This window comes from Spea bombifrons, chromosome 11, assembly GCF_027358695.1.
Source record: "Spea bombifrons isolate aSpeBom1 chromosome 11, aSpeBom1.2.pri, whole genome shotgun sequence".
NCBI lineage: Eukaryota > Metazoa > Chordata > Amphibia > Anura > Pelobatidae > Spea > Spea bombifrons.
In genome coordinates, this window is record NC_071097.1 from 36402921 (window position 1) to 36428347 (window position 25427).

General features: G+C 44.0%; 1 protein-coding gene across 29 annotated transcripts in view; it reads left to right on the forward strand.

Annotated features, from left to right (window-relative positions):
* Nucleotides 1-25427, forward strand: part of TCF7L2 (transcription factor 7 like 2) — a 110419-nt gene that overhangs the window by 20544 nt on the left and 64448 nt on the right. For 19 of the 29 annotated variants that reach the window (XM_053450859.1, XM_053450860.1, XM_053450868.1 and 16 more), the window contains exon 4: nt 13606-13662. The exons of the other annotated variants lie outside the window; for them this stretch is intronic. In XM_053450859.1, the coding sequence (XP_053306834.1) occupies nt 13606-13662 (57 nt within the window). The remainder of the gene's footprint in view (nt 1-13605; nt 13663-25427) is intronic. 29 annotated transcript variants of the gene reach the window in all.

The following is a 25427-nucleotide window of genomic DNA, read 5'->3' on the forward strand; positions in this document are numbered from 1 at the left end:
AGGCGGGTGAAGTCATTGTTGGCTCTCGGGGAGCTTGATGGACAAAGCTCGGGGCAGCATGGTGGTCATGGCGGAATAGGAACGGTTAAAAGTATGGAGGCAGTAATCGTATCTCGGCTCGCACCCCAGGGTGCTCATCAGCTGCCTCCGAAAATAGCCTCTGGTGTCACCAGAACATCGCGGACGCTAGAAACGGATATTCTACCTTCAGGGATGGAGACGTAAAGTCTTGGATTATAGAAGTGAAGCTTCCGACATGGAGACCTCGGTTACTTTGCTTCTTTGTCTGCCCGGTTAGGGGGCAGGAACGCCTGGCATAAAACGCATGGGGTATTTACAAAAATCCACCCAACAACGTATCCTTATTCTATAGAAGCAACTTTAGGTGTTGAGGAACCGTAATATAGGCGCTGTTTACAGTAATATAACCCCCCAGCGCTGTATACAGTAATATAACCCCCAGCACTGTATACAGTAATATAACCCCCAGCGCTGTATACAGTAATATAACCCCCAGCGCTGTATACAGTAATATACCCCCCAGCGCTGTATACAGTAATATAACCCCCAGCGCTGTATACAGTAATATAACCCCCAGCGCTGTATACAGTAATATAACCCCCCAGCGCTGTATGCAGTAATATAACCCCCAGCGCTGTATACAGTAATATAACCCCCAGCACTGTATACAGTAATATAACCCCCAGCACTGTATACAGTAATATAACCCCCCAGCGCTGTATACAGGAATATAACCCCCAGGACTGTATAGAGTAATATAACCCCAGCACTGTATACAGTAATATAACCCCCAGCGCTGTATACAGTAATATAACCCCCAGTGCTGTATACAGTAATATAACCCCCAGCACTGTATACAGTAATATAACCCCCAGCGCTGTATACAGTAATATAACCCCCAGCGCTGTATACAGTAATATAACCCCCAGCACTGTATACAGTAATATAACCCCCAGCGCTGTATACAGTAATATAACCCCCCAGCGCTGTATACAGTAATATAACCCCCAGCGCTGTATACAGTAATATAACCACCAGCGCTGTATACAGTAATATAACCCCCAGCGCTGTATACAGTAATATAACCCCCAGCGCTGTATACAGTAATATAACCCCCAGCGCTGTATACAGTAATATAACCCCTCAGCGCTGTATACATTAATAACCCCCAGCACTGTATACAGTAATATAACCCCCAGCACTGTATACAGTAATAACCCCCAGCACTGTATACAGTAATATAACCCCCAGCGCTGTATACAGTAATATAACCCCCAGCGCTGTATACAGTAATATAACCCTCAGCGCTGTATACAGTAATATAACCCCCAGCGCTGTATACAGTAATATAACCCCCAGCGCTGTATACAGTAATATAACCCCCCAGCACTTTATACAGTAATATAACCCCCGGTGCAGATCATTTGTTGCCAATCATGTGATATTTTGGGTGACTTTCCAGGCTCAAGCACCGCATTGCTTTATGGCGATGCTAATGAAGTCCGTTCCTCCATAGACTTTTATCAGTCAGAGAGTCCGACGAGGTGATTGAGACTGAGCCATTCTATTGCCCCCCACAGGCAGTATGATAAGGAGTCGGGGGGGGGTTAGTAGATCGGGGATCTGATAACAGAGCGAGAATCATACAAACGGCTGATATGCAGCTGCCTGAAAACTTTATATTATGGGGTAAAAAAGAAAACAGAGCGATATTTAAAAAAAAATGATTTTTAATTAATTTTCTCGGATTAGGGTGATGTCGTATTAGTTCTCTTGTACCTCCGTACGCTGACCCTCTGGAGACGAGTTAACATTTTTATAACATGTTCGTTTTTTTTAAACTTTGTTCTACTTGTTCAGAAACGACACAAAAGCCTAAAGTCTGGAAATCCTCCTGTTTGTTTCACAGAAATCCCCGTTTCTTATTTATTTGTTATTCGGCCGCTAAGCCTCTAACTACTTCTAATCGCGAGCTTGAATGGGAAAGCGGAGGTCAGAGGGTCAAACATGGGTCTTGGCTCCTTCCCCAAAGATCTTTATACCGCGGCTGGAAAAACACGTTAAACGTTATTAACCCTTATTGTTTTGCAGCGTTTGGGGCTATTTATATGTTTTATATGTTTCACCCAACAACGGTTTCGACTATTTTTACAACTTTTTAAAAAGCTTTGATAAGAATTAAAATTAGTTGTAATGGGACGGACATCCGGTCTGTACTTGATTTTTGGTTTAGCAATTAGGTTTAGAGGTAATTAAACCCAAATTTTCTGAGTTTAGTGGGCAGCATTGGTGTGAATTTCCCTGAACCATAAACTTAAAGGTGCAGAAATTTAAAAGAACCCCTCAGCCATCGAATGAATTAAAGAACGTATGGTGATAATAGCGTTACGGAGGGACCTGCGCGGCTGGAAACAATCTCTAGCGCTAGAGGCTCATGTGCCGTCCGCTAAACCAACACGGGGAGAGAACAGGAACTTCCTGCTCGGGCTGACGGGAGAGAACAGGAAGCAGCTTCCAACTTCCTGCTCGGGCTGACGGGAGGGACAGAACAGGAAGGGGCTTCCAACTTCCTGCTCGGGCAGATGGGAGAGAACAGGAAGTGGCTTCCAACTTCCTGCTTGGGCTGATGGGAGAGAACAGCAAGCGGCTTCATTGGACTGACCAATGGGATTCCAATGTGGCCTGCACTGAGGAATCATGGGAAACCGAGAAAAAATATAAATATAAATGATTAAAACATTAAACATTAAATAATAATAATAATAAAAAATATAATAAATATAATAATAATGCACGTAAAACACATGGAGCTGGAATATATATATTTATTTTTTCCCTAAAATACCGGGACTTTGGGCCTCCACGTCTGCCGTGTGAGGACGAAAGAAAAGTTGTGTTTTTTGAAGAGCGCCTTCCGCTTCTCCGATATCTGCAGACAATTCTCTGCTTTTCTCGTGAAACCGAAATCTTGAGTCTGCAGGTCACTTATTGTTCAGCATCTTTATAAAAAGCTCTCCAAAAAAAAAAAGGGAAAAAACTCACTCAGGAAAACATCCTAAAAGCGAGGTTTTCTATTTTAAGTTTTTTTTTTGGTAATTCTTTGGATGCAGTCCTTTTATTCTCGATGACTGCGTTACACAATAGGAGGCCCGGGCTTTGTGATCAGGAGAAAAAACCCTCAATAAGAAAAATCCAAGCTACGGAAATACCAAGTTAACAATTTCTGATTCACGCCGGTATTTTAAACTTTTTTTTTTAATTAATTTTATTTTAACAGCATTGAGATTGGGATAAAATATAAAAAATATATATAAAAGTTATGCCTTTTGTTTATTAACTGCCCCATAATTAAGGGACAAAATCTGCATTCAGGCGCAGATTTTTGGCTCATTAGAAACAGAAACCCAGAACCCACCAGCAGATCGGCCCCATTCGGCCCCCGTCTAGTAACCCGTTTTTCCTGCTGTAAAGACTCAAACCTTAATCAGTCGTTGGCCTCGTCTTAGATTCAGGAGCCGTATGTCTATCCCATGCATGTTTAATGCCCTCACTGTATTACCCTCTACCACTTCTGCTGGGAGGCTGTTCCCCTTATCTACCACCCTCTCAGTAAAGTAAAGCTTCCTTCCATTCCACCTCAGCCTCTGACCTCCTAGTTTTAGATTATTTCAGTCTGTCTGGGGCTAGATAACGTCTTAAAAAATAGATAAACTGTGGAATATAACTCCCATGAGCCTCAGCCAGCTGTACTGCTTCCTGTGGCACATAAGCTAGAATACAATACCGGACTGCGATACTCTGCAATGTGAAACACCATTAGCTCCATTAGCCAATCGTCGCACTTAATACTACATAAGAAGTACTTTAATATGCATTGTTCATTGGAGGGGTCCCGCGGGGCAGTTTAAGGTTAGGAGGTGGCAGATTATTTCCCAGATAGCACGAGGTGCTGAGTGCAGACATTTCCCTCCTCGCCGTCTGTTCAGCAGAAGCCATGGGAGGGGAACGTTACTGAATATCTGCCCCATATCTGCATTTCCCAGCCGTGAGTCAGGCTGTCCCGGGGCGGGTCACGTCAGGTATAGTTATCAGGTGTCGGATATGGCTGACGTCAGGGATATTATGTGTCACCCGCCTGGCGTGCAACGTGTTGGAAGTCTCGTGCTTTTACACGGAATTTATAGCCGAACAAAATGGATTCCTCTTCCCAACAGACAGATGTTTCCCGGAGACCGGGGGAAGCTATTTGCTGCTGCGTAAGTTGCTCGAGGCACTTACAAGGTTCCAAAAAAGACAGGAAGAACCGAAGTGCGCGAGCGAAAACAGCTTCCCCCGTCCTGCTGGGGAATCTTAATAATTCCTGAATGTTACATTGTATCTTTTAAAGATAAATCTTATATCGAAGTTTCTCTATTAAAGCTGCAGTTCCATCTGGTCTGCTCTTAATCGGACGTTACAAACACAATTCTTAGTGCTCCTGAACGCTCAAATCCGTCCCAAAAATAATTGTTGTGGACTTTAGTCTCATCCACCATTTTTCAGGGAACGGTTAAGTGACACAAAAGCAGGCACTCATAGGTCGTTGTTATGGAAACCGAAATCACTTCTTTAAAAGTTATTGTTTTTTTTTTTTTATTTGTGATTAAACCGCCAGTGGAAATAATAAAATTGACAGATCTGCTAAGGTTTATTTGCTTAGAATATTAAAGATTATTTGCGACATCACCTTTAGAGATTAATTCCTTGGCTTTTATGCGGTGTGAATAATATGCATTTTCTTAAGATTAGACTGTAAGCTCTTCAGAGTAGGGAGTGCTTTTTTCCCCCTTCTGGTTTAATGGTTCTTTTGTCTCTTTCTGTGTGTATTTTGGCTATAAGCAGCTGGCAGTGGACAAAAACTTAGAGGGTGGTAGATAAGTGGAACAGCCTCCCAGCAGAGGTGGTAGAGGGTAATACAGTGAGGGGATTAAACATGCATGGGACAGACATACGGCTAAAACGAGACCAACGACTAAGTTTTAAGTCTACAGCAGGAGAAATGGGCAGACTAGACGGGCCGAATGGGGCCGATCTGCCGGTTTCTTTGTACTTAAAGAGACTAATTATATATTTATTTATAAAATGCCATTTTCTGAGGGCGAATGTTAATCCACAGAACGCACGGGCCTGTCGCACATGGCGGATATACGAAACCCTCGCAGTGCAAATATATTCCCATTTTTTGGCTATTTCCTCCTGCTTTATTCATTTATCACTTACTCCTGTCATTTTCTGCAAATATATATATTTTTAGCTTATTCATTGTTACCATTGCTATAAACTTTCATAATTATTAAAAAAGAAATATTTTCACCTAGCATTTGCAAATACGTGTATAAAACGCAAGGTATTCGCATAAAAATGCACAGAATTAAACCATAAACAAGAATAAAAAATGGCTAATACTTTTTTTTATGTATATTTAGTTTGTAATTCTTCTGTTTGTTCGAATAAATGGTTATCGTTTCCCTTCTGACCTTTTTCTGCGCTTCTTTGTGATTTCTGGGAAATGTTGACTCAGGTGAGCTGAGTTTTTTTTTTATTATTCCAAAAAAATGTAAGTATTGTATGTTTTGAATGGCGTCCATGAAAGCGATGAGCGGGACGCGTCGATGTCAGGCAGCTTCCCCTTTCTCCCTTTCCACGGGAAGCCGACGATTAAGATTGAAACGTTGCACAAGCAATTCGTCTTGGCGAGCAGGGAGGGCGCGATCGGCCCCCGTGGAGCGGGGGGGGGGCGCGTTGACATACTGTCTGTCATCGGCTTAATTGTTGTTTGAATTACCTGTTATGATCCGATGGCAAATCTGCCAGCGGAGCAGAAAATGTTGCCGGGACGGGTGAGATGTTTGCCGGCGTGCGCCGTCCAGCTGCAAAGATGGATAAACGCAATTATAGGGCAGACCTGGAGAGAGAGAAAATCCATTTAAACCTCGTAATGTCGAGCAGAGCCGCGTTTAATTCATTTGGGCCAATTTGCGAATGATGTATGAGTGCCGACGGACATGAAGTCTGAGGACCAGGGCCACCCTCCCGTAGCCGCAAGCAGACAGCGTGGCTGGACGGCTCGGTGGCTTACACTAATGGACGTGCTTAGTTAGACTGACAAAAAGATGGACTAACTCCTATTGTGCTCGGCGCTGCGCAAATGACCCAATAAAAACATCGTGGGCCAGAGGGGTTGGAGCTTCGCCCGTCCGGACGCATATTGATGACTCGGACTGAGTTGTCCATCGTTGACACATTGTATCTCGCGGAATAGCGAATTTTATTATTTATTATATATATTTTTTATTTTTTTTTGTATTTTATTAAAAAAAGTTTTAATAAATGACGCCTCTATTTTTAATTTGCTATAATATTTTTTTGGCGGTGCAGAGAGAGGTCGATCGCGGTTCACTCGGCGCTAGAGCTGTTTGCACGGCTTACTGCAGCCATCCTGGCATTGGCACAGCGACGCGGGCAGGCAGGCAGGCAGACGGCGTACCCCGCGCGGGCGCATGGATCGAGCCAAGTGCAGCCGTGTTGATTTAAGGGTTAGAAGCTTTGAGCCGTGTCTTCCTGGTGTTTTCTTGTTGGTTTCGCGTCCTTTGCTAGACCCGCCATGGGGTTTAACTGTCGCACGCAATCCAAACACGGCGAGCACCTGCGGTTCCCGTACAATGGGACCTGCGGCTGGATTTATCCGTTCCGGGGAGGAACCGGCGCCTGCGATAAGAAGAGTTTAGCGGAAAGGGGATCGCCGGGGCAGAATATGGAGAAAGCGCTTGTTTTGTTTAGAGGCTCACGTGGTTATTGTGCTCGTTGGCGGCTTTGGAGTAAGAGAGTCTTATCGGCCGCGGGTGGCTTATGGTTTTATCTGAACTCTTTAAACGTGGTTTGTGGTTTCTCGTTTGGGCGTTCGCTCTGTTATTATCAACTTAAGTCGGCTTCATAGATCCTAATATAGCTGTTTGTTACATATGTTACACTTTTTACATACAGTTACAATCTTCTTAGGGTTGCGAGGGTCACATGTTTGTAGCCACAACATTTATTGTGACATCACAAGACACCGACGTCAAAGATAACCCCAGAAACTTAGCATATGGCGGCAGATCCGGCCCCTCCGGCACTAGGAGCGTTTCCACGCTGTGTATTTTTCTGGCGTGGATCTATAAAAACACACGTGTATATTGGTTGAGTCTAGAATGTCCGTGTATATGTGCAGTACGTGCCGCCTCTGACACGGAAAAATCTTTATTAATCAGCTGAGAGCAAACTTTCCATTTATATCTCACAGCGAGATTTATTCCGGGTTTATAACTACAGGGAAGAATGTTAAAGACTTTCGGATATAAACAGCTCTTTATCTGAATGGGAAGTCACATGGAAAAATATTTCCTTCATTACTGTATACAGTAATACCCCCCCCAGCGCTGTATACAGTAATACCCCCCCAGCGCTGTATACAGTAATAACTGCCCCCCCGCGCTGTATACAGTAATATAACCCCCAGCGCTGTATACAGTAATATAACCCCCAGCACTGTATACAGTAATATAACCCCCAGCGCTGTATACAGTAATACCCCCCCAGCGCTGTATACAGTAATAACCCCCAGCACTGTATACAGTAATATAACCCCCCAGCGCTGTATACAGTAATATAACCCCCCAGCGCTGTATACAGTAATATAACCCCCAGCGCTGTATACAGTAATATAACCCCCAGCGCTGTATACAGTAATATAACCCCCCAGCGCTGTATACAGTAATATAACCCCCAGCGCTGTATACAGTAATACCCCCCCAGCTCTGAATACAGTAATATAACCCCCCCAGCGCTGTATACAGTAATAACTGCCCCCCCGCGCTGTATACAGTAATATAACCCCCAGCGCTGTATACAGTAATATAACCCCCAGCGCTGTATACAGTATTATAACCCCCAGCGCTGTATACAGTAATATAACCCCCAGCGCTGTATACAGTAATATAACCCCAGCGCTGTATACAGTAATATAACCCCCAGCGCTGTATACAGTAATATAACCCCCAGCGCTGTATACAGTAATATAACCCCAGCGCTGTATACAGTAATATAACCCCCAGCGCTGTATACAGTAATATAACCCCCAGCGCTGTATACAGTAATATAACCCCCAGCGCTGTATACAGTAATATAACCCCAGCACTGTATACAGTAATATAACCCCCAGCACTGTATACAGTAATATAACCCCCAGCGCTGTATACAGTAATATAACCCCAGCGCTGTATACAGTAATATAACCCCCAGCGCTGTATACAGTAATATAACCCCCCAGCGCTGTATACAGTAATATACCCCCCAGCGCTGTATACAGTAATATAACCCCCAGCACTGTATACAGTAATATAACCCCCCAGCGCTGTATACCAAATATAACCCCCAGCGCTGTATACCAAATATAACCCCCAGCGCTGTATACAGTAATGTAACCCCCTTAATCTGCAGACCTGGAGCCGCCGTTGCTGTCAGTCATGTGATATTTTGGGTGACTTTCCCGGCTCAAACACCACACTGAGCTGATGCTTTATGGCGATGCTAATGAAGTCCCTTTCTCCATAGACTTTCATTAGTCAGAGTATCCTGCTGGGTAAATAAGACTGAGTCATTCTATTGCACCAGGCACACAGGCAGTATGATAAGGAGTCGGGGGGTTTAGTAGATCGGGGATCAGATAACAGAGCGAGAATCATACAAACGGCTGATATGCAGCTGCCTGAAAACTTTATATTATGGGGGGAAAAACTACAACTGGGGTAAAAAAAGAAAACAGCCCAATATTTATGAAAAATTATTTTTTATCGGATTCGTGGAATACAAATAAATGGTGGGAGATCCGTTTTTATATTAAAGGGAAACTGTTGCCTTGATAGTTTTATTTTCAGTAACTGCATTTATTGTAACTTTTACAGAGAGGCTGTTCTTAGGATCTCATTTGGGAGCGAAAGGAGTTAAAAACATTTTGTGAAATTAAAATTATCTCAGTTTGTTTTTTTTCACATCCCGCGTTTGAGTCGTTTCCAAATTCTAATTAAAAACATTTTTTGTCCCCTCTCAAATATTGATTTTCTTTAATAAATAGTTTGGTAACGAAGCTTTTTTCGCTGTGAGAGCAACTCTGCTGGGTTTTTTTATATGAAGAGTGCTTAAGAAAGACTCTTCTGCTGGTTGCTATGGCAATTACACCATGTCTGCCACTTTGCACTAGAATTGCCAAATATTAGGTTCTCTTGAAAATGGCATAATATACAGTATATATATATATTTATATGAAACCCCCTGATATGTCTCCAATGGGGCAGCCATCTTCCTGTTTTTTAGGATCTGCATCATTATTCCTCCCCATTAGGCCATCGCTCTTCCCTGTCTCCTTTTCTGCAGCTCCGCTTATTCTCTTGCCTCTTTTTGTTCTTCTTTCTCCCGTTTTCTTTGTTTTTTGGCTTCTCCCCGATATCAGCTCCGTTAACCAGGCCTCCCGGAGCGCTTCCTCAAAAGGGCGGAGCCTCTGCACACACCCTCTCTTCTGATTGAATGAGTGAGGGAGAGGCTGTCCACATGGTGCGCTCCGTGGCTCCGCCCTTTCCCTGAAGTGCTCCAAGAAGCCAGAAAATTCACGTCGGAAGCCGCCGGCGGGGGAGGTGGGGAGTCATATTGAGAATAGATATATATATATAAACAGTGGTTGTAGGCCACACCCCTAATTTAAATATTCAAATTAGGGGAGAGAAAAAAGAGCAGCCTATAATCGGGACAATACGGTGTTTATAAAAGGGACACTACTTTTTTGGGTCAAAAAGACAGAAATCTTATTTACTGAACCAGATTTTTTTGGTCCTTAAATATAGAAATTTAACCGACTTCCATTTCAGAGAAACATGAAGTTCAAACAAATCCGGTTCGTTTAATAACCTCGCAGTTTATATTTAATTTATGACTTTTGGCAACCGAAGAGCAAATATTAATCAAAATACAAACGCCGTTCATCTTCGGGATATTTATCCATCAAATAATTTGCATTAAATAAACATCGCGCGGTTTAACCCTCTCTGTACCGGACGCCGAAACATTGTATCGTTCCTCGTAGTACAGGACGTTTGTGCCTTTTCTTAAAAATAACTCACGTTCTCCATAACTCTCACGGGAACTCTTCATTTGTCACGTGACACGGGAGCCGGACGTAGAGATTGGGGGGGAAAAAGGCTTCTGAAAAGTGTTTTTTTGTTGCTTTTAAAACAAAATAATAATAATTAATAATAAAAAATAAAAATAAGAAAGAGCGATCCGATAAGCTTTAACTGTTTAATGCCAGAGAGAACGTGACGAGGCTACGTCTAGCATAATCCTGGCTGAGTGATGGGAGTTGTAGTCCGCAGCACAGCCATAGATACGTTGTTAATGAGTGTAAAAACCCTGTTTTATTCCATGGAAACAAAAAGATCGAGGCTCGCGGAGAGGGAGCCATGTGTTTTTAATTTTGAATATTACACGCTCTTTCTGGAGCTGCCCAGCGCTATTCCGACACCAGATAATCAGGTTTTGGTTCATGTTTCACGTACGCTGTTTTTTAAATAACAACGAAAGTCGGTTTGCGGAGGACAGACGCCAGAGACGAGGGGCCTGTCTTTCTTCAGCGCGGCGCGGAGGTCCATAATTCCTCAAATTGGATTTCTGTTCCCGTCCCGCAGAACGCTCTGCAGATCCGCCGCCTCCTTCGTCTGGCTTTGGATTTGTGTTAAATGATTATTTATCGGCCTGAAATGTGGGGTGCAGCGCTGCGTTCTTCACCCGAAACCGGGTTCACATCTGCTGCCCGACAGCAGAAACCCAGAACCCGTCGGCAGATCGGCCCCATCCGGCCCCCGTCTAGTCGCCCGTTTCTCCTGCTTTAAAGACTCAAACCTTAATCAGTCGTTGGTCTCATCTTAGATTCAGGAGCCGTATGTCTGTCCCATGCATGTTTAAATCCCCTCACTGTATTACCCTCTACCACTTCTGCTGGGAGGCTGTTCCTTGTATCTACCACCCACTCAGTAAGGCAAAACTTTCTTACATTAGGTGTTACCAGGTTGGCAGTTATATAGCATTGTTATTATTATACTTGCTTCCGGCTTTAATTTTTAAAGAAGCACTTAATTGAGTCACCTGCATTCAAGCAGGGATAACACCCATAAGATACTAGGAAGGAGTCAGACTGTGTGACCGCGAGAATCTGAGATTGGGGCAAAAACCCTGGGAGTCGGGCAAAACCTCATCGATCCCGAGTATGCCGATGACCCTTAACGCATACATTTTAAATATGAATTATAATATGGATATTTATCTAATAAAATATAAATTCATCTTAAATCATCAAAAAAAAAATGTTTTTGCCCGTTACATAGAGAGCTCAGCAGCTATAGTTTAATTGCTTGTATTTAGGATTTCAGAGCTTGTCGGTGGTCCGCGGACCACCAGCCATCCACAGGTCACTGCAGTGCGGTCCTCGGGGCGATAGAAGGCATGCGATAAACTCGGGAAAACAATCGTTTATGATAAGGCTCTTTTATTTTTAACGGCTGGCGGATGATGTTGAGTAAGGCGGTGGTTCCGCGCGTCGATTGTATTTAAGAATGTCGGAGAACCGCTCACCGGGGGGGCTTTTAACCGACAGTCCAGCCCGTGGTCGGTGATAACTGTACGGAGTCGCTATAAGGCTCGTCCCCCCCAAAAATAATTAAAAACAAATATTTGGACTTTGTCTGCGACTGGTCACGGACCTCCTCTGGTTCCGTCCCGTGGAGTCCGGAGTCCGGAACGTCTTGGTGGCTTTGCGTTGCCTTTTTTCTTTTTCTCCGAGCCGGCGATGGGGTTAGATCGGAGTTTTTGTGATCCGTAACCTTTGGTCCGCGAATCGACCCCCTTGATGGTCTCCTGGCCGAGTCTCAAGAAAGACGGCGTTCCAGCTGAGCGCTCTGATTAGCAGCGGAGACACGTCGTGTGCTGATTGCGCTCAGATACGCTTTAAGCCGCAGCTCTGGGGTACATCAGCTCGGATTTTGGAGGCTTTATTCTATAAAGTCTAAATTAACAGCTGGTTTGGTTTGAATTCTCCGGGATCTGACTAAGGGATTAAAGCCCACTCTCCAGCGAGGGCCATCTAGTTTAATTTATTTCAGGTCTATCAAAAGAATCAATGGTGGTTCTTTTGAACATAAAGCTGTAATCGTTCGATGTCCTTACTTGCCGGTCTAACATTTATTCAGCATTTGGATGTTACAAATACAAATCAAGAATAACGCGCAGGGAATTCGCCTGTCATATTTAAATCATTTTGCCAGCTCGATAAATCTGACATTGAAAGTCCTAATTTCATATAATTTAGGCATTTTGTATCTGAATATTTTCCACGCGGACCCTCCTGCTATTAACCATTTTCATTGCATTTATATGAAGCCTAATAAATAGCCTGCATTGATGGAATGGTCCAGAATGTGGAAAAAATTAACAATAAAAGTAAAAAAAATGGTAAAAATAAAAATAATAATAAAAAAATATATATAGGAAGCAATATATATATATATATATATATATATAATACACAATTCTCCTATGTGAACGATTATCGTATAAGAATATGGAAGGTTCTATGTATGGGGGAATTCTTGTTAGGTATCTGGGGGAAGTAGTTTGTTGACGCACGACTGACTTCCTGTGAATGAATCAGGCAAAAGGAAACCACCAGTGGGAGTGCGTCTAAAATGATGTCCCCAGCCATCCAAGAAACTAAAAATATATTAAAAAAAAAAGCTTAATAATGGGTCATCCTTATGGATTATGGTTATTATTAGGAGATTCTCTTTTTTTGTTTTATTAAAATAATCTCTAGCGCAGTTTTGATGAAAATGTAGTCGGCGTTTGGCCTTTTTTGTGATGTCCAATGCTTGTGAATGAATTAGTCCGGTTATATCAGGAAAATCTCGCGGATCGTTGTCTCACTTAGTATCACAAAAAAATAAATATAATTTTTTTTTATTTTTTTTTTTACGTTCTCAACTTATTTTTGTTTATTCTTTACTTTGAACTTGAGTATGGTATTTAAGGTAAACATTTCTATCACGACCGCCCCCCCCCACCATTCCTACACGTGGTTCCGTGGGCCACATTTATTGTCTTAAAACCTACAGGTTGACCTTCCTTTTTAAATTTGAATTGAAATCCTATGGAAACTGTAAACTGTGCCTTCCGGGAGTTATAATAGTCCCAACAGCCGCCGGCAGGGTCTGCAACCCTCCTGATAAATCCCAAAATTAAAAAAAGAAAAAAAAAAGAGGTACAGAAGGACTACAATTTTTTCCTGAATTATTATTATTATTTTATTATTATTATTATTTTTATTATTATTTTTTTGTTTAATTATTCTGTTTGATCTCTATTTCCTAATGTTAACGCTTTAGCTTAATGCGAATGAGAGATTCGGTAAATAATTGTGTTTATTATGTATTTGGAAGCTTATGTGAGTTTCTTCTTCATCTGTAGTGCGTGAATGTACCACTAGACCTTCATTTAGCTTCTTGCTGCAGTCCTTTGATGCAGGTAGGCTATATTATAAATAGGATTGTTACTATGGTGAATGATAGACTTGGTTGTGTGCTATGTGGGTAACCTTTATCTCCCCCTTAGACACTGCATTATTATTATTATTTTATTTATTCCATTTGTTTATTTATTTATTCTGTAAAAAAAAACAAACAAATGAAGACGATACCATTTCTACCCCATTTAATAAAATAAATTAATGGAAAAAGTCACCCAGCCTGTGAAGGAAATGAGGGGCAGATATCTGATTCCTGGAATTATTTATTTTTATTAACGGTAATATAGAGAAATAAATATACGGGATTCTTTTGTTTTGCATTATTTTTTAGCACTGCTTTTTATTATTATTAAAAAGCCTAAATATCTAATTGTAAGTCAACCTATGCAGTGACTTTGGGGTGATTAAGCCCCACACTATATATATATATTTATATATATATATACATACCGTATATACATTTGCATTACGAATCATTATCATTTTGCATTAGAAAAGTAATCGATGTCTCTAAAATACTCGCCAAAAATGGTGCTTTCCAAAATTCTCTTTAAATGATGTGAATACAGCAGATTTAGCGCCTATACATTTCTAGATGCATAAATTATTGGCGTTATACGATGCATGCTGTAAGATTAGCGACCCCTCAGCCAGGTTGTAAGAGCGAGCGGGCGAGTTAAAGAAACTTTTTGTCTTGGCGCGGGAGACGCTGTCCCTTTAAAGGTGAATTTGCGAGTCATGTGACCTTTGTTACGATGTAACAGTCTGTGCATGTATCCCGCGCTCGCTTTATTAACGCACATCCGTCCAATGGCGTGTGTCTCGGTTGGGGTGACCGCGGGGGCCGCAGTTTTTTTTTTTTTTTAACCTCGCTTAGCAGATCGGCCCAAAGCTGGAGCTCTAACCGTATTTGTCTGCGAGGCTTTACTGAAACTCCCTCTGGCTTTCTCTAAGAAATTCTGTGTGTTTTTCTTGTCTTTAATTTGGAAGGCGTCCAGACCCCGAGTCTCCTTTTGTACCCGCAGCTGCACACTTAATGTTCACATGGATGATAAAAAAAAGCGTTTCTGTCTGTGGATAATATTTCATTATTAACACGATTTTCATGGCCCCGCACGATTGTCATGTGATTGCAAAAGGTTCTTTGTTATAATTTGTGTTGTTACCCTCCCATACACATTTATAGTGATAGGGTTGGAATGGAAAGTTCAACGGAGAGATAAGTGTAAGAATTAATTTTTACTTTACTGAGAGGGTGGTTGATAAGTGGAACAGCCTCCCAGCAGAAGTGGTAGAGGGTAATACAGTGAGGGGATTAAACATGCGCGGGATAGACATACGGCTCCTGAATCTAAGACGAGACCAACGGCTGATTAAGGTTTGAGTCGTTACAGCAGGAGAAACGGGCGACTAGACGGGGGCCGGATGGGGCCGATCTGCAGTGTCGGTCTTGTGCTGGATGTGGAGGCTACTTGTCTCCGGTCTCTTTCAGGTCTGCTTAGTTGAGATTTTCCGCGTCCTCATCAATCAGTTTGTGTGGAATCTCACAGCACAGCTGCGTCTCCCCGAGTGGGCCGGGACGTTACTAACGAGCGCTGCGTTCCGGAGCTCGCTGGGATCTATGCGGCCTCCGTGGGTCCGGACGGAATTTACAGACTACAAGCCCTCGGATCTAAGGGCGGTTTATTCTCCGGTTTGTGAAAGAGATGGTAGGAAGAGCCCCGGGGCAGTTTGGCTGCTTCACAGGGGGCAGATCCAACTGCTGAGAAATATAGTGCTTTATAATATTATATAAATTATATATCATTATAAAATATCAAGACCAGCAGAAAGAAATCAAAGAAGCCAGTCCTCCCCCCCCACACAGAATCGATTGCCGGGGAGGACATAGAGGGAGCCTGAAAGTGTCGAGCATGAAGAGAAATGCTCTAAGATATATCCGCACCTTTAAATCTTCCCTGTGGGGGTCCCATTCACCCCTCGCTATTCATACCAGGAATTCTAACCTGCATGGCTCTCTCTGACCTGCATGGAAGCCGTGACCACGGGGTGACACTATTTATGTTTTTTCCCATATTTATGTATTTATGTAAAACATCCAAGGTCACCTCGGGTCAGCGAAACCTGCGTGCGCCCTGCTCATCGCTACTAAGAATATCTCCACTTGACCTTCAGTAAATCAGTCAGTTGCTCGGAGATGATTTGGCTTCTTGAGGATGTAAAAGAAAAGGTTCCTCCGTTTCGGGGGTCACCGGCTGCGCAGGCTCAGGCCCCCCCGGCTCGCCCCATGGCGGCCCATGTGCGCGAAGGTCTATTGGCGGCTCAGGAGAAAACGGGGATCTCAATCTTGGGGTTCATTGATGTCCTTGCCGGGTGGTCTGATAAGCAGCCAATCAGTGATGGGAAGGCGAAGTGCATGCTGGGATACGGAAGCCACCCAATGGCCGGAGCGTACAATAACTTTGCTTTATATTTAATGTTTTCGCTATTGAGTGGATGGCAGATTCGCTTCACCTTCACTGATTGGCCGCTTATTTACTGACTATTTTAATCCTTCTATTTTAAATGCCCAAAGTGCCAAAAACCTAACAACGCAGCGGAGCCTCCGCCGTATAAATACGTCATCAATGGACGGTCTCGTTTCGGTCTTGGTAAAAAAGAGATCACAATGTTATTGGAGAGGACTGTAGAATATTAGCTGTTTTATAAAGTTAAAATAGTTAAAAAAAAACTAAAAACAAACAAAAAACAAACCCGAGAGAAAGTTCTGGGAGGCTGTCAGCGGAATTCGACCCCCGACGATTCTTTTTTGTTATAGTGAGAGATCCGGAATAGTTTAGATTCCATACAAAATTTTTCCTTAATTAGTAAATCACCAGCCAGAAGATCCTGAATATTATTTTAATTTGTTTTGCCGTAAACGTTACTTCCGGTAACAACGGCAAAAATCTGTTATCCTCAAATAGACACCAGGAAACAAATTTGTTCCAAAAACCTTTGTTTGCACACGTTCTGCCTGCAAGCCAGCATTGTACTCTTCACTGCGCGGCGCTTTCAGCGCCTTTTGTGACTTAGAAACGTTCTGAAGAATAAATATCAGAAATATTTGTGGTTTTCGTAACATTGTGTGCGTTTAACCCAAAACTGTTCTGTCCCTAAATTAGCTCGTAATAGTGTTTTTCACTTTTACACCAAAGAATATTTTGTAACAAAAGTCACTAAAAATGAACTCAATAGTTTCATTCTTTCAAAGATGTTTTTATCTCTTTGCGGGAATTTTTTAAAAAATAACACAGTATATAATAATGTCATCTATCTATATATATATATACATGACTTCATTAGCATTGCCACAAAGCATCAGTTCAGTGTGGTGTTTGAGAGAGAAAGGTATATTACTGTATACAGCACTGGGGGGTTATATTACTGTATACAGCACTGGGGGTTATATTACTGTATACAGCGCTGGGGGTTATATTACTGTATACAGCGCTGGGGGTTATATTACTGTATACAGTGCTGGGGGTTATATTACTGTATACAGCACTGGGGGGTTATATTACTGTATACAGCACTGGGGGTTATATTACTGTATACATCGCTGGGGGGTTATATTACTGTATACAGTGCTGGGGGGTTATATTACTGTATACAGCGCTGGGGGGTTATATTACTGTATACAGCGCTGGGGGTTATATTACTGTATACAGCGCTGGGGGTTATATTACTGTATACAGTGCTGGGGGTTATATTACTGTATACAGCACTGGGGGGTTATATTACTGTATACAGCGCTGGGGGGTTATATTACTGTATACAGTGCTGGGGGTTATATTACTGTATACAGCGCTGGGGGTTATATTACTGTATACAGTGCTGGGGGGTTATATTACTGTATACAGCGCTGGGGGTTATATTACTGTATACAGCACTGGGGGGTTATATTACTGTATACAGCACTGGGGGTTATATTACTGTATATAGCGCTGGGGGTTATATTACTGTATACAGCGCTGGGGGTTATATTACTGTATACAGCGCTGGGGGTTATATTATTGTATACAGCGCTGGGGGGTTATATTACTGTATACAGCGCTGGGGTTATATTACTGTATACAGCGCTGGGGGTTATATTACTGTATACAGCGCTGGGGGTTATATGACTGTATACAGCGCTGGGGGTTATATTACTGTATACAGCGCTGGGGGTTATATTACTGTATACAGCGCTGGGGGGTTATATTACTGTATACAGCGCTGGGGGGTTATATTACTGTATACAGCGCTGGGGGTTATATGACTGTATACAGCGCTGGGGGTTATATTACTGTATACAGCGCTGGGGGTTATATTACTGTATACAGCGCTGGGGGTTATATTACTGTATACAGCGCTGGGGTTATATTACTGTATACAGCGCTGGGGGTTATATTACTGTATACAGTGCTGGGGGTTATATTACTGTATACAGCGCTGGGGTTATATTACTGTATACAGCGCTGGGGGTTATATTACTGTATACAGTGCTGGGGGTTATATTACTGTATACAGCGCTGGGGGTAAAAGCTTAAAAGATGATAAACGTGGTATTGTATATCTATATTCCTTGTGACCTGATTGAGACCGTCATACATTGAAGGAAATAAACCGTGAGAGATTCCCAGGGCGAGCAGCCGGACTGCTGGGGATTTATTACAGAAAGTTGGCGAGATCTGGACAGGAGAGGCGTCTGTGATGGATGTTCGCTGTTACTATAAAGAATCGCTCTCAGACAGTCTTATTTGCTTTGTTCCGTTACATTTCCTTGTCATACTCCAACAGACACCGAGTATTATACCCCCCCCCGCACACCGGTTATAGACACACACGCATACACACGCATACACACACATACACACGCTCACACGCTACCATTCAAAAGTTTGGGGCCATTTAGAATTTTCTTGTTTTTGAAAGAAAAGCAGATTTTCCCCATTAAAATAACATGAAACGGATGAGAAATCCAGCGCAGAGGGGGTTAATGCTGTAAATGACTATTGTAGCTGGAAAACGGCTGATTTTTAATGGAATCTCTTCATAGGCGTACAGAGACCCTTTATCACTCCCATCACTCCTGGGTTCCAATGGCCCTTTATCACTCCCATCACTCCTGGGTTCCAATGGCCCTTTATCACTCCCATCACTCCTGTGTTCCAATGGCCCTTTATCACTCCCATCACTCCTGGGTTCCAATGGCCCTTTATCACTCCCATCACTCCTGTGTTCCAATGGCCCTTTATCACTCCCATCACTCCTGTGTTCCAATGGCCCTTTATCACTCCCATCACTCCTGGGTTCCAATGGCCCTTTATCACTCCCATCACTCCTGGGTTCCAATGGCCCTTTATCACTCCCATCACTCCTGGGTTCCAATGGCCCTTTATCACTCCCATCACTCCTGTGTTCCAATGGCCCTTTATCACTCCCATCACTCCTGGGTTCCAATGGCCCTTTATCACTCCCATCACTCCTGTGTTCCAATGGCCCTTTATCACTCCCATCACTCCTGTGTTCCAATGGCCCTTTATCACTCCCATCACTCCTGGGTTCCAATGGCCCTTTATCACTCCCATCACTCCTGGGTTCCAATGGCCCTTTATCACTCCCATCACTCCTGGGTTCCAATGGCCCTTTATCACTCCCATCACTCCTGTGTTCCAATGGCCCTTTATCACTCCCATCACTCCTGGGTTCCAATGGCCCTTTATCACTCCCATCACTCCTGGGTTCCAATGGCACGTTGTGTTCACTGATCAAAACTTTAAGTTTAAAAGGATAATTGATGGTTAGAAACCCTTATTTTCCATGAAAGCAGCCGAGTGACCCCAAACTTTTGAACAGTATTGTTGTATAAATCGTTAGGAGAAACTTCCTGCGTCTCGAACTCTTTATTGATGGAGCAGCGAGTGTCGGATCGGGGTGAGTATTAATTGCCCCCCTGGTGGTTAATGTTAGTAACTCTCGCCATCGCTCTATAAGGCTATCCCTGAATCGATTGAGTTTATAAACGAGTTGAGTCGCCTCGGCCGCAAACCGAACCGAAGAGGAAGAGAATTGAAAAGTTTGAGGAGATAAGAAGCGGATAGACGCGGAGTTAAGGATCTCGCTGGCCGCGCCGGCTCTCTCTCTCTCTCTCTCTCTCTCTCTCGCGGGGTCGGTCTCTCCGAGTGTCGGCGCTGCCGGGGAGCTTACTCTAAATCCTCGGCTCTGGGCTGACAGTCCTGGCGCGTCTCGGGATAAAGGGCCGGGACCTCGGCACGGCGACAAATTCCGCGCGCAGGATGTAGAGGCTCAGCGTCTTACTCCGTATCCTATTTGCAGCCAAGGAAGGAATTAGCGGAAAGTTCGCGCTCCCTGCGCTTTCTTTGGCGTCTGATGTCATTTGTTGTTCAGAGACTCACCGAAGGCAGCGATACCCGATCCTCCCGGGGAACGAGGCAGGAAGGTCTGATTGTTTTGGCCCCATCCGGCCCCCGTCTAGTCGCCCGTTTCTCCTGCTGTAACGACTCAAACCTTAATCAGGCGCTGGTCTCGTCTTTGATTCAGGGGCCGTATGTCTATCCCATGCATGTTTAATCCCCTCGCTGTATTACCCTCTACCACTTATGCTGGGAGACTGCTCCACTTAACTACCACCCTCTACGATAAATAACAAACAGGCCCAATACAGCCCTAAAAATGGGAAAAGTATTTTTGGAATAGGATTGGATTTTCTTGCTACTTGTAACATCCGTGACACCTGACATCATGCATTTCCCAGCTGCGTATGTAATGCTGGTTCTGCCACCGGCTGCCACCTATCTCAGCTCCAAAAGCTGATAAACATAGAATGGTCTGTAGTTAGTAGATGAGTTTGGTTTCCCCTTTATTCGGACATCGTGATCTCCATACAGTGACTGATCAGATGAGTTACCCAAATGGCTGTAATATCTGTTGCCATGGAAACAATTATTTAATGGAGACACTTAATTGAGTCACCTTTAGTCAAGCAGGGGTATCAATCATAACATACTGGGAGCAAAAACACCAAATGGGAGTCTTTTATATGATCACTGAGGGAGAATAGGATGGAGTCAGACTGTGTAACCCCCCGAGAATCTGCCCCTTCACCCTGACATTGGGGCAAAAACCCCGAGTGTTCCCAGTTATGGGGATCAGGACGGTTACCATTCAACCCATACAAAAAAATACAATTAAAAAAAATCATTTTTAACCCCTGATCGCTCTGAACTATGCATGTTTCCACTTACTATAATGGATATTTGGTTTTAATGGCTCAATCCTTATAATTAACCCCTTCACGACAAAGCCTGTACATGTACGGGCTCACAGTGGGTTTAAGGACAACTCATTGTCCTCAAGGGTTAAAGATATTAAACAGGATCTTAAATCAAAATCAAACATTTGGATCTGGAGTCAGAAACCCAGCAACAGAAGCAACGAATTACTATAAATAATCCGATTCCTATAAATCGCTGCAGGTTTCATTCTGCTTTTTAAATCAGTGGACTGGTAATGAAGGAGTTAATGGGGGGTGACGTTATATTGGGTAATTCAGCTAAATATCTGCATTGCGGCCCCTGAGCGCGTCTTTGGCCCCCGGCTTGTATGTAAAAGCTGTGAATTTGGAGCTGCGGGGATTTTCTGTAAATATCGAGACAAATTATCGAGGGAGTAATTAGCGTTCAGATCCGAGCCGCGTAACGAGAGTCTGCTTTGGAGACGGCGACGTTCGAGGATCCCCGTTTTATGACAGCTGTTAGGTCCGCGCATGGTGCGGGTCGCGTTCAGACGAGCGGTTGGTTCCGTGCTGTAGTTAGGGAGATTCACCCGGTCACAGCAGGCAGTGGGCATCGTGGGCAGGCGAGGAGGCGTAAGCACAGTCCGTCCCGAGCCTTAAAAACCATCCTTATCCGGGCCAATGATAGCCGACGGGTAGATTGCCAATCGGGCTTGTAAATTACAGCTCGAGTCGGCCATTTAATTGCTGGATTGTAAGAGCTGCAGTTTAGAAACAGTTGGGAAGTTAAAGTGGATTCCCCACCATTTCTCTACTCCTCGTATCAGATAAAAAAATGCGTTTTCAAAAATATTTGGCTGTTTTCTTTTTTACCCCAGCCGTTTGTATGATTCTCGCTCTGTTATCTGACCCCCAATCTACTAAACACCCCGACTCCTTATCATACTGCCTGTGGGGAACAATAGAATGGCTCGGTCTTAATCACCCAGCAAGACTCACTGACTAATGAAAGTCTGTGGAGGAACGGACTTCATTAGCATCGCCATAAAGCATCAGCTCAGTGTGGTCAACAATGTCGGCCTCCAGGTCTGCAGATAAAGGAAGTTTATTGGGACAAAATGAGATAAAAGCAGGTTATTACTGTATACAGCGCTGGGGGTTATATTACTGTATACAGCGCTGGGGGTTATATTACTGTATACACCGCTGGGGGTTATATTACTGTATACACCGCTGGGGGTTATATTACTGTATACAGCGCTGGGGGGTTATATTACTGTATACAGCGCTGGGGGTTATATTACTGTATACAGCGCTGGGGGTTATATTACTGTATACAGCGCTGGGGGGTTATATTACTGTATACAGTGCTGGGGGTTATATTACTGTATACAGAGCTGGGGGTTATATTACTGGATACAGCGCTGGGGGTTATATTACTGTATACACCGCTGGGGGTTATATTACTGTATACAGTGCTGGGGGGTTATATTACTGTATACAGCGCTGGGGGTTACATTACTGTATACAGCGCTGGGGGTTATATTACTGTATACAGCGCTGGGGGTTATATTACTGTATACAGCGCTGGGGGATATATTACTGTATACAGCGCTGGGGGTTATATCACTGTATACAGTGCTGGGGGTTATATTACTGTATACAGCGCTGGGGTTATATTACTGTATACAGCGCTGGGGGGTTATATTACTGTATACAGTGCTGGGGGTTATATTACTGTATACAGCACTGGGGGTTATATTACTGTATACAGTGCTGGGGGTTATATTACTGTATACAGTGCTGGGGGTTATTACTGTATACAGCACTGGGGGTTATATTACTGTATACAGTGCTGGGGGTATATTACTGTATATAGCGCTGTATTACTTGTATAGATGGGACGCGGGTTGCATCTGTATTAAAGCTTCTGTTCCACTTGTTGTTTCAGTTAAAGGCCCAGAAGCATTTCTTTAATTGCGTGCGTTTTGGCCTCATCATTTTTGCCGGGGACAGTTAATTGTCATGTGACACAAAAAGCCGGCATTAGCCGTTGCTATAGAAACCGAAAAGGCTTCTTTAAAGTGTTCTGATGATGAAACCTTCAGATCCGCTGGAGGTTCATCCGCTCGACGTATCGGAGGGTGAAATGAATGTTTTGCGGAATGTGGAACGTCGCTCTTTAGCTACAGAGATAAACGTTCCATAAACACATTCCGGGAAATGTATCCGAGAAGCCCCCGGCGCGAGCGGAAAGTGAAACTCTTGGAGGAACGTCTCGGAAGCCGGAGTGGAAAGGGTTATTTGTAGACGACGCAGGAAATGCAGATGCCGTCTCAGCACCGCCACGGCTTATCTCACCTCCCAAATACTATTTATAGATAACGAGTTCCTGCGCGGGAAAAAAAAACGCGTTCTTAAGTGGTCATTTCGTTGTCTACTTGCAATGCAGCCGCGCATGCACAAAGAGAGCGCGCTGGAGCCGACCGCCGGGAAGTGCATGGAGACGTGTTCACTACTGAGAGACCCGGAGCAGGGGTCTTCACTGGGGGTCTCCAGGCTACAAACCCACGAGTTCCCAGGAACGCACATGAGCATGTTCTGCAGAAACCCCCTATTCTTATATTTGGGGGAAAACCACATGACGATTTAAAGGGGCCACACAGCATTAAAGTGCATGCGCTGGTGGGAGTGGCCCTTTCATTTCAGTTTCTCCTTTTATGGAAGAGAAATGTTGTGTAGGCGACGAGGCTATCAATGAATTAATAGGAAATAACCAATAACTTGATGATTATCCCCCCCCACTTTTTGACAGAAGCTGTATTGTTTCTGAAGCCTCCTCGGGGGTGGGGCTAGAACTTTGAGACCTGTCCTCAGCCCTGATTCGGAGACATGCGCCATTCCAGACCGCTTTCTGCTGAAGCTCCGCCTGTACGCTACCAAGGCCACACCCACGCTTTAAACACACCCCCGTGCATCCATGACTCAGGTGCAATTATTTTCCCCCTCTCATTTTGATGCCCCTAAGATCTACCATACTGGGGTTTTAACGTATATTCCGTCTGTCGGTGTGAGGAAACTCTTACACATGTATTCATGGTACGTAACACTGTTAACCCTTAAAAAGCCAGCAGGGTATGCAAATAACGTAAAAAAAAGGCTAGCCCGAGTGTCAGTCCCCATACCTGGCATAAGGAAAGGGTCTGCAACCTGCGCAGGTCAGACACCCCGGACTTCGTTTTTTTTGATGGTTTTTTTTTTTTAACCCTTTCCCGCGTGAGTTTATTTCCTTTCCGCTGGCTCTCGGGCAGTATTTTTTTTTAGCATACATATCACAGGCTGCTAGGCTAAGAGCCGGGGACTCTCCCTCACCGCACTCCGAGGCTTTGATCTCTCGCTTTGGAGGTAACATCAAACGGATGGCTGGGAAAGACAGCCAGCTCTATGAAGTTGAGCGCTGAAGTTAATAGCTGCGCCTCGGCCTTATTGCTGAAGCTGCAGTAAACAGTCATTTCGTTTTCGAGCAAAACGCGCCGTTGCTTAATTCCCTTCCTTTCTCTGTTTTCTCGCGTCGCCCGCATTAAATATTCCTTCAGATTTCAGATAATGTTTTCCTTCGTATTCTTAATTACCGGCACTCGATAAATACATCCAGCGCTGGAAAATCCCACCAGGCCTCGCGTTACGGCTGCTAACGAGGTTATAAATACGGAATTGTCGTGTTGTCGTTTGCCCTTCATCGGTCGATACCCGAGGTATTTGCCCCATAAGTATTACCCCGACAGGGCTAATTGCGGTCGAGCCCCACCAAAGTTCAGAAGCCCTTTTGATGTTATTTGGAAGCCAAAGAGACATTCGCCCTGAGAATTCAATATGAATTTGCCCCAAAAATATAGGTGTCAGCGGTAGATTTTGAGAAACCAAGACTTCCTTGCCCCTGGGAGGTGCAGAAAAGGGGGGGGCATAAAACTGGGGGGAGAACGAGCCATCATGGGTGAGACATTTCAATTTTGGTGGTCAACGTGGACCCATGGTGGGGTGGGAGAAGGAGCTCAGAAAGGTATGGCTCAAACCCTTCTCCACAACCAATGGGCCCTTGGATGACCTTTATCTCCGTAGGGTCTGGTCCGGCTGGGGGCCCACTGCAGTTATCTCACCCACCTCTAGGGGCGACCTTGAAACTGGGTGACGTGTAACCAAGGAGGGTCAGGACTGGGTTGGATGGGGCACAGGCGGACTCGAGTGGTGCGCTAAAAGATTAGATGCATATTTGGGAACTTTTTGCCCCAACATCTCAGGGCTTTTACTCCAATCTCGAGTGCCTTTACCCTCAGGGTAACGCCGTTAACCAGCGCCAACGAGCGCCAACGAGCTACCGGACAGCAGAAGTGCCACCCTCCGGTATAGACGTAGCGTTGGTTGTTTGGCGCTTCTGTTCTCGGGACACAAAACCACTTCCTAGCTCCTGAACTACGTGACCCAGAA